The sequence below is a fragment of the Penaeus chinensis genome, chromosome 14 (genome assembly GCF_019202785.1).
Source record: "Penaeus chinensis breed Huanghai No. 1 chromosome 14, ASM1920278v2, whole genome shotgun sequence".
Lineage (NCBI taxonomy): Eukaryota > Metazoa > Arthropoda > Malacostraca > Decapoda > Penaeidae > Penaeus > Penaeus chinensis.
Genome location: NC_061832.1, coordinates 21,286,705 through 21,296,328, shown reverse-complemented (window position 1 = coordinate 21,296,328; position 9,624 = coordinate 21,286,705). Strand labels below are relative to the sequence as shown.

Here is a 9,624-nt window from a genome sequence, read left to right as displayed (position 1 = left end):
TCCAATTAAATGGTCCTTTTTACAAAGCAGAGGTAGACACAAGTAATGTCCCTTTAATACAAAATGTAAATGTAAAATGTATTGAATTTCTTCTCTAACCTTGATAAGGTTGCCGCCTCTCTACCCCATCCATATGATGAAGAAATCATTGGAATCTCGAAGGTCACAGGACTCCCCCTTCCAGAAACAACTCTCTATAATATTTTCTATGAGATGTTCAGCTTCTGTACCTCAGTCATTGTAGAAGATGACACTGGCAGATTGTACCATGGCAGAAATCTTGATTTCGGATTACTTATGGGGTATGATTTTGTTGTTGGTATAAAGTAGTTTATCTGAAAAGATAGACAGTTACATTTAATTTCTATGTAGAACAGAATATTTTTTCATAATCAGGTAGAAAATTGAAGTCCTAATTAAGAATGAAAGTAATATATTTTGCTTATTATGTAATAGGTATTGCATTGATGTATTTAACACTGTAATTGTAGTTTTAGGGTCTTTCCTTTAACTGAAAATAATTTCTTACCCACTTAGTATACACTGTATACAATGCAAAGAAGTTATATGTTTTTGTTACTTAACACACTTATTTTTACCAATGTGTAAAATTCTCTTTCCAATAGGTGGGATACAAAAAATCACACGTGGCGTGTATCTGAGCTACTAAAACCTCTTGTTGTTCATCTAGAATGGAAGAAAGGAGGAAAAACAGTATATGAATCAATAAACTATTCTGGGTATATTGGAATTCTCACTGCAGTCAAGAAGGTATACCGTAGTTTTTAATAGTTTTTTTTTACAGTTGTAATGCCTCTATATTTTCAGACTGAATGAAAGATATGAAACGTTTCATACAATGTTTGATTCATTCTTAAACAATTGATTCATTTAGAGTATTTATTGAAAAACTGTTTAAAAAAGATACTTGTATTTTCAGGAAAAATTCACCTTCAGTTTAGATGAGAGATTTGTATTAAATGGTGGTTACATGGGATTTCTGGAGTGGATCCTTTTCAAGGATTATTCACAAAAGTAAGTAGTATTCACATGATTGAATAACTGTTGTATGTGTATTAAATAATGTAAGTGTATTTATATTTATATGCTTTCACACATATAAAAGACATGTTCAGTGAAAAATAAATTGTGTTTTTTTATGACTATGATAGTAAATGAACTGAATGATTAATTAAGAAAGATTAATGGTAATTGTCACAAAACCTGTTCAGAGATGGCCACTACTCCCCTTTGTCTATTGAAAAAATAAGATAACACATGTTGTAATATGCAAATCTCAGGTAAAAAGGATTTAATAACCAGTGAAAGAGCAAATGGAAAGTGTTGTAATGTGTGCAGTTAATGAAGGAAATCCAATAAGTGGCCCTTTAGAAGGCTCATTCTGTTACTTGTCTACTATCTGATAAAAATTGTGTAATTAAATCCTTGTCTGTAGGCAAAATGAATTAATATTTTACTTAGAGACTGCTACTTACTTACATACTTACTTACTTATTTACTTTTTAATTTTTCTTTTAAGATGGGTATCATTCTTGACACGAGAAGTAATGGAAGAAGCCCAAAGCTATGAAGAAGCAAAGAAAATGTTCTCACATTCTCGTCTAATTGCGCCAGCATACTTCATCCTAGGAGGCTCAAAACCTAGAGAGGCATGTATAGCCATTGTTATACAGAATGGATATTTAGTACTTTTCTTAGAGGCAAATGAGTATATGTATAGCATATTGATTATCATTTTGCAAATGAGATACTGATTATTAACATGTAACTAATTGGAATTGTATTTTATAGGGCACTATTATTACACGATGGCGAGACAACTTCCACACAGATGACCTATTCTCAAAAAAATCTGGCTCAGGAACATGGTATCTTGTAGAAACAAATTATGACCAGTGGAAGTCACCCCCATTTTATGATGACCGGAGGACACCTGCTGTCACCTGTTTGGATAAGTCAGGACAGAAAAATGCATCACTTGAACTTATTTACAATGTTCTTTCAACAAAACCTGTTTTCAATAAGGTAAGTTTTTTAAGCAGTAAAAACTGTGCTTTTACTTATTCAGATAAGATACATCCATTCTGTTAAATAACAGACTCTTCATGAAAGCAGTTAAAATGTGATGAGATCTGAAAGTTGTAAGTGATATGTAATTATGATAGTATTATCATCTGTTTAAATGTGTAAAATCTTACAAATATCTTAAATCTATGAGAAATAACATAGATCAGTCTTTGATGGCATATGTCATCAAATACAGGTAAGATTATCCTCTACCCAGAGAATGGAGTGATTCATTTAATTTACTGAAAATTTCTGCTGCATCAGCATCTAAGGTCATTAGTGCGGTTTTCAAAATATAGGGATAGGGTGAAGCCCCCAGGTAAGGAAGTTTATTGGGTCATAAGGCAATGTTTGTGGATTTCCAGAATGGTTAATGGTCAAAACAAATGAATGTGCTAGATATCAAAGGTCATATTGCATTATGAGTTAAAGATTAGGATATGTGGACAGAAGAAGAGGATGAAGAAAAGGAAAAGGAAAGGGGGAGAAGAAAAGACCATGTAAAATCATTTGAGGTGAGGACTGAGGTCCAAGGTAGGGCTGATCCCCTACCTTGGACATCCTAAGCCCCCCCCCCCCCCCCCCACAACAACAAGAAGCAAGGGGTTGAGAGGAGGGAATGGAACGAGTGTTTAGTGCAAGATGTATGAGCTAAAGAGTACACAGGAATAGTTTAAAGGTGTCCATCAACATTCTGTCTGAGGGTAAATATTTATTTATTTATTTATTCTATTTTATTTATTTATTTATTTTTGGCTGATATATATTTTAAAGAGGCTAATATTACCTTTATTTTAATTATTTATTTACTTTTTTTGCTTTTACTTATGTCTGTCAAATTAAATCATTATCAAAGCAGACACAGATCAGATGTTAATGAAAGATGCTAAATATGTTGTTTTTTTTTTCAATCTCTTCATTTACATATATCAAGTTTAATAATTATTATAAATGACATTGATCACATTAGTGAAATGCATAGCATAATTTATTGTTCCAAGTTCTGCACACATAGGTTATCAACATGAAGAATTATCATAGTAGAGACAACAGTTAGACATTAGGGGGAATACAGCATTTTTTCCATTACAGTTGACAACTTACACAACAGTTAGACATTATTAAAATACAGCTTTTTTTTCCCATTACAGCTGACGACTTACACAAGTCTGATGGATGTGCAAGAAGGTTACATAGGTGCATGGCTCAGATACTGTGAAGATCCCTGCTGGCCATGGTGATCCAAGTTCTTTCAAGTGACTGAGGTTTCCAGTTTACATAAGAAACATTTATATATACTAAGTTTGGGAAGTATTTATGCAGTAATGGGCATTATGGAAACCATGACTACCTAAATAGAACTCTATTATATATAGCTACTTCCTTTTTTGTATACGTATATATGTCATATATTTATATTTTGCTTTTATCTATGTTATGCATGCTCTTCATAACTATATTGTGCTAGAGTTCCTGTCATATTCTTTTTAGAAATAGTTTTGCACAACAATATTGTTTACACTGTATAAAGATACATAATTGTATGCTCTATGCCATGTTAAATCAAATTAATTTAATTGAATTCTAGAAAAAGTGGCATTCATAATGATTCATTTATATAGTGATAAACTGTATTGTTGATTTTACGATATTGAGTTTCTTATATATTTAGTAGTTTTTCATATTAAATGAAAAGCTAAACGTGTAACACAAGCTGTAATATTTTTTTCCTGATTACTTGATCTGTGATTTGCAACCAAGTACTGTATTAACAGTAATATTACAAGTCAGTATTTTTATTTATAAATCAATATTTTATTGTAACATTATGTTTTTTAAGAAAATTATTTTGTGAATCAAATTTGCATGACGTGTATTTAATATATGAAATACTATGTTAACCTTATTCCATGTGACTGCTTCTAGGGAATCCACAAAGCATCCAACAGGTTTTGACTTTTCTTTGTTTAAAGGAATTCTCTTGAGTGTGTATCTATAATGCATGTCTTCAAGTTAAATTTGTGCATAGATGATTATATTAATGTGTGCAACATCCTAATTAGTTAATTTTTTATAAACTTGTTATTTGTCCCAGTGCATAAGATTAGTACAACACCAGTGTAAACTTTATATATGAAATACACATATGAACATAAACACCAAATTGCACAAGCAAACAAAGATACACAAATATGTATACTTAGCGCAACCAAAGATTGTACTGTGTTTATATAAATATATGTAAATATACAATTTCATTGTAGTTCACATGTATACTAGACTATATGTGTTTTCAAAGGGTGGTCTAACTACAGGCTAATGGACCACTTGTGTATTAATTTTGTCTGGCCTGCAAGCCCTTGTATCAATAAATGTATTTACTTTAAAAGTTTTTAAAAAGTACTGCATTTGCCTCTATAATTATGCATGTGAAATATTAGGTTACTAGTACAACATTTACATTGAGTGAAAATCTCAGTTGAAGATTATGATTATAGTCTGATTAAATTAATGCTGAAGTGGCCAATAGGGTTGAAGTTGAACCACACTGTGTGAACATTTGTAATATAGATATATTCATGTGTGATTATTTTTGAATTTTTTTAATGTATTTCGTAAATAATACAGAACAAGTGAATATATTTTTAAAAATATAACTGAACTGTTCATCATTTAACATTAGATATACAATATAGAGTATCTAATTTGCCAGTTTCCGAAAAGTAGAAGAAAGTATGATCAAGGAAGAATAATTCCACAATGCAAGTTAAGTGTTGATATTTCCTTATTACAGCTTTATGGGAATTATAAGTAATATGAAAATGTTTATCATATATTTTGTATATGGAAATCATTCGCTCTCATATGTACCTGCTCCTGTGTCACAGTTTTCTCTCTTTTCCTCCTAACATGTGATAATGTGAGCAGAATACGTAACAGAAAGATTCAGATGACCTGAGACTTTAAATATACATTCTTAGCAAATTCTTTGTTTTATTGATCATTATGGGAAACCTCTACCTAGTTTACTTACTACCACTAAAAAACAGTGAAAAAAGAGAATATTTTTTGTTTTAAGTCTTTTGTGTCACTGGTGCTGAAAATCAAACTAACTCACATGTATACATTAGCATAACTAATTATGACTTGAATGCCTAAAAAAGTACTATTCAGTTGCTTAATTAACCCATTATTCTAGAATTTATTCCATTTCTTGCGTATCATGAAATATTCCATTTTTATAAGTATATCATGAACTAAGGGAGAGCAAAGAAAAAAATCCTTTTAATCTTGGACCGTCCCTCAAAAGGGTGGTGGCAGGCAAAAAATGGGGGGGTGAAGGGGGTAAATTTGTTTCATATAAATAAAATCCAAACGGTCTTACCAACTTTCTTCAAAATTGGGTATTTGGTTCATTTTAGCATTCTACATCTTTGATATAAAATTTGTGGAAATTCCCAGATGTCCCCCTCAATAAACTTATTACAACACGTTTCTTGAGGACTATTGGCCCACACTGTTGCATACTTTGCAATTAAAAAATCAGCATAAACATTGATAAAATCCAGAGATTGATGTGTTTTTTTCGAAATTTGCCTTAGTTTCCCCCCCCAAAAAAATAGAAATAAAAAAATTAAGAATTTGCCATAAAAATCGGGACCACAATTCAAAACAAGCTCACGTCAATCTCTTAGACCCAACTAATTTATACGGTCTTTTCTTCCTCCCCTTTCCTTTTTTCTTCTCTTTCCTACCCTTTATACTATTTACTTCGTAAGGTGTGGCAGCTCTGTTGAAAGAGTGAAAGGCTGACTTTGTGATAGTCATGAATGGTCTAGGCGAGCCATGGGCATCGTATTCCCTTGTTTAGTTATCTTACCCCTCAAGCGGAACCTGAGAGGTGGACTATTTCCCTCTCCAACATACTCCAGGCTTACTATGGCCTTTAATGAAGATTTTGTTCTTCGTATTGTGTCGAAAGGCTCAAAAGGAGTTCACGATTAGGATAAGATATGATAGTTGTTAAAGGTTGTAGAATGGTAGCGAAAAGAGTATAGAGGAGGGAGCAAATGGAGTACGGCGGAGATTTGTAAAAGGGAAAGGGGCTAAGGGTATTATAGGGCGATTAGATCAAATGGAGAGTATGTGTTTGGGGGAGGGAGAATAACGCTGTATGAGGAAAACAGCAAAAGATCCCTCATTAAACAATCAACGGGTAATGCGAGTAGAAATGGTAGTTGAAGAAGTAGGAGAAAAATCCAGAGATTGAGATAAGGGAACAGGGGGAGGTGGTGAAGTATCAGGAAGAATGTCAGGTTGGTTGGCATCCGGAGAAGGACACTGTTATGACGTAAGGGAGTTCCGTAAGCATCCAGGCGGGAGTAGTAAGGATAATGGGGAAGGAGGAGGGAATGATGTTGCATATGGAGGAGAGGATGGGGCGTTTTTTTTTGAAGAGTGGTAGGGGAAACTTGAGGAGGAGTAATATTGGCAAACACTTTGAATGTTAAAAAAACAGGAATAGAGGATGAATGACGGTGTTGGAGCATTCTTTTGGTCATGTTTAGGAAATTTTGGATGCCTTCAAGAGTTTCTGGAAGGGACTTGGGCGGGGAAGTCTGAGAAACAAAGGTTTTCTTATGAGGAAGAGAAGAGAGCAGAAGGAGATGCGGTAGAAGATGGGGTGATGAGGTAGAAGATTGCCTGGTGTGACAGGTAGAGTGAGAAGGAGAAGTGGTAGGCATCGGGGAAGTAGTAGATATTGGAGTATCTGGATTTAGACTGGAAAAGGAATTTGACTGAGGGAAAGAGGGAGTGAAGTACAGTTTTGGAATAGGTAGAAAGAGAACAACCCTCGTGCGTGCTTCTTGTCTGGCCTCACGTAGAGTGAGGCCTAGTTCGAATCTGAGAACTGCTACCTATCAGGTTGGGCCACAGAGGGCATCAGGCCGTGGAGCGACAGTGTTAGGTTGGGTGGCCAAAACGCCAACATTTCTGACATTGACGGGGTATGGGTCGATAGGGTCGAACAGGCTAGGACACTCCACCAACATCAGCTTCGTGTGGAGGTCATGTCTACGGAATCTAATCTTGGCAATATTGGTGTATGACTTCCGCTGGCCTCTGGGAGAAGAGTATAACACTGTACGAGGCATGCGAGCAGGTCGTTTTCACAGTTTGACCAGTCCTTGTCATGGGCAAGACAATCAGTGGGGGGGACGGATCTAGTTCCGGTACTAATATTAAGGGAGGAGTGAGGTTGAAAGGAAAGGCAGAGGCCGAGAAACCAGAGAAATTCATATACCCTAGATGATGAAGGGGCAAGCCTAATAAGGATAAAAATCTTTATTAATGGCTATGGTAGGCCTGAAAAAATTGGGGGGAAGAAACGGTCTACCCCTCATGGTCTCCAGATGGAGTAAGGGTTAAGCGATTTACCACGGGAATACCGTGTTGATGGACAGCCTTCCATTCTTTCACCTTAGGAATTGGACAGAAGGGGATGAAGAGGAGAAGGAAAGTTAAGGTGAGGGCTGAGGTCTAAGGCAGGGGGGATTCCTTGCATTGGGGCCCAGTCTCCTTCTTTTCACCCCCCCCCCCCACACACACACACAACAACGAGCAAGGGCTTAGAGGGGCGCTTCGTTGAAAACACGCAGCCTAAAGCAGTTACCGCCAGAAACATCTAGTCATTTATCAGCCCTAAACTGTTTTAAAAAGAGCATCCGCCTGTTCATTGTCGCACAATCCGTAACCTTATTTATTTGAGAATTGAAAATTTCCTGACGCGTTAGCATCTAAGGTCATTAGCGGCATATGCAAAAATATAGCGATAGACGAAGCCCCCAGATAAGGAGTCTTATAGTGCTCCCTTTTCTTCCTTTGTACATCACGCTGCCTTGAAGTCGTGCCGCAACACCAACGAAGGCCCTGACGATATTAATTCTCGTATGCCCCGACACCTATTTTCCTCTCTATCCTTCCCATTAATAATCTTCAATCACATTTGGACGACAGGAATTTTTTCACCTCGCTGGCGTGAAACCCTTATTCTCCCCTTCCTGAAACTCAATAACTCGGGTCTCCTCACACAAGATTACTGCCCCATAGCTCTAACTAGCTGCTTGTGCAACTGCTACAGAGAATGGTTAACTTCTGCTTACTGTGGTATATTGAATCTAACAATCTAAAGGCCTTTTTTGTAGCATCCCAAAACCCCTAACACTTTGATACAATTGTTTCAGGTTGTATTACGGTAGCTACGAAAGACAATATAAAAGGAGAAATTATTGTTTTATTTTTACACATGAAGGTCAATAGAAAACCATTAAAGTATTTAATAGACTGGTATGACATTGTGAAAGCTTCAAATAAAATGGAAAAACGTACCTGACTACTCTGCAACTTCCATTGTTTATCTACACCGCTCTTCGCTTCGGAAGTCTGTAGAAAATATATATGTGCTCTCGGATTCAGTTAAAATACTTGTTTCTTATTACATTGTTCTTCATATATAAAGTGGAAGTTGCATAAGGTTTTGGAGTTTATCGTATCCAAATCAGATAACTGGGTAATTCCAGTGATCACGGACATTTACTTGACTTATTGGTTGAATTATATCAACAAATCACGATACACAGCCTTTTTTTAAATATATTTTTTTGAGTCTGCAAGGTTATATCACAAAAGTGCAGAGGGATTTTGAAGACAACCATCCCACCGAAGTCAACACCACGTCATATGACTCGGACAGAGATTCTCACCATGTCGTTCCAGCGACCGTCATGATTGACTTCAAATCTTATCCATATCGAAAGAACATGTATTTCATGAACTATTATACAAATAAAATAAGAAGTTTTATCAATAAACTTGCGAACCGTAATTAATGAAAATATAAATCCCTATCTCAAGACTACCAGGAATATATCGGAAAAATATCACGCTTTGATTGGCTGGCCTGAGTGTATCAACCGTATCAAGGTGAAGGCTTAGATACAAACTGAAAAAAAATAAATGTTTCAACTGGTTCCATTAATGCACTCACAAAGGGCAAAACATGTATCAGAGTATATTAAAGTGTCATGGGATTTGGAAATGTTCCAAAAAAAAAAAAAAATTATGGTACGTGTCCAAACTACAGCTCCATGGGTGGATGCTTCATGCTCAGGGGGATGTGAATCAATGGTGTGGTAGCCTGGATAGTGTTGTACTTTCCATGCCTTCTCGATTACAGACGCCACCTGGTGCAAAAAGGGAGCAGCTGTATTTAAGTCTTCCCTACCAACTCATAGCCTCTCCATCATCAAGACTTCTGCAGTGCCTTCTCGTGGCCACTGATGGGAATTAATTACCTTGCATCCTTTGCTAAACTATAGAGGCTTGTGATTGGCGATACTTATTTTCTCATGCAATCGATTACTTCGATTCCTTTTGCAATCAGTAATCAATTATTAATCAAGAAATAGATTATGCAGTGGAATATTTGTAAAGTATAATTTTATGGTGTATAGTCTTTGTCTCTCTCTGTAAAGG

General features: G+C 35.7%; 1 protein-coding gene across 2 annotated transcripts in view; it reads left to right on the top strand.

Annotated features, from left to right (window-relative positions):
• The window catches only part of LOC125032128 (acid ceramidase-like), a 16,181-nt gene extending 11,108 nt beyond the window's left edge, over positions 1-5,073 (top strand). For both annotated transcript variants that reach the window (XM_047623157.1, XM_047623158.1), the window contains 6 exons: positions 109-302; positions 627-771; positions 941-1,035; positions 1,541-1,670; positions 1,813-2,046; positions 3,240-5,073. In XM_047623157.1, coding sequence (XP_047479113.1) covers positions 109-302; positions 627-771; positions 941-1,035; positions 1,541-1,670; positions 1,813-2,046; positions 3,240-3,329 — 888 coding nt within the window. In that variant the 3' untranslated portion in view covers positions 3,330-5,073. The remainder of the gene's footprint in view (positions 1-108; positions 303-626; positions 772-940; positions 1,036-1,540; positions 1,671-1,812; positions 2,047-3,239) is intronic.
• The last annotated feature ends 4,551 nt before the right edge of the window (positions 5,074-9,624 follow it).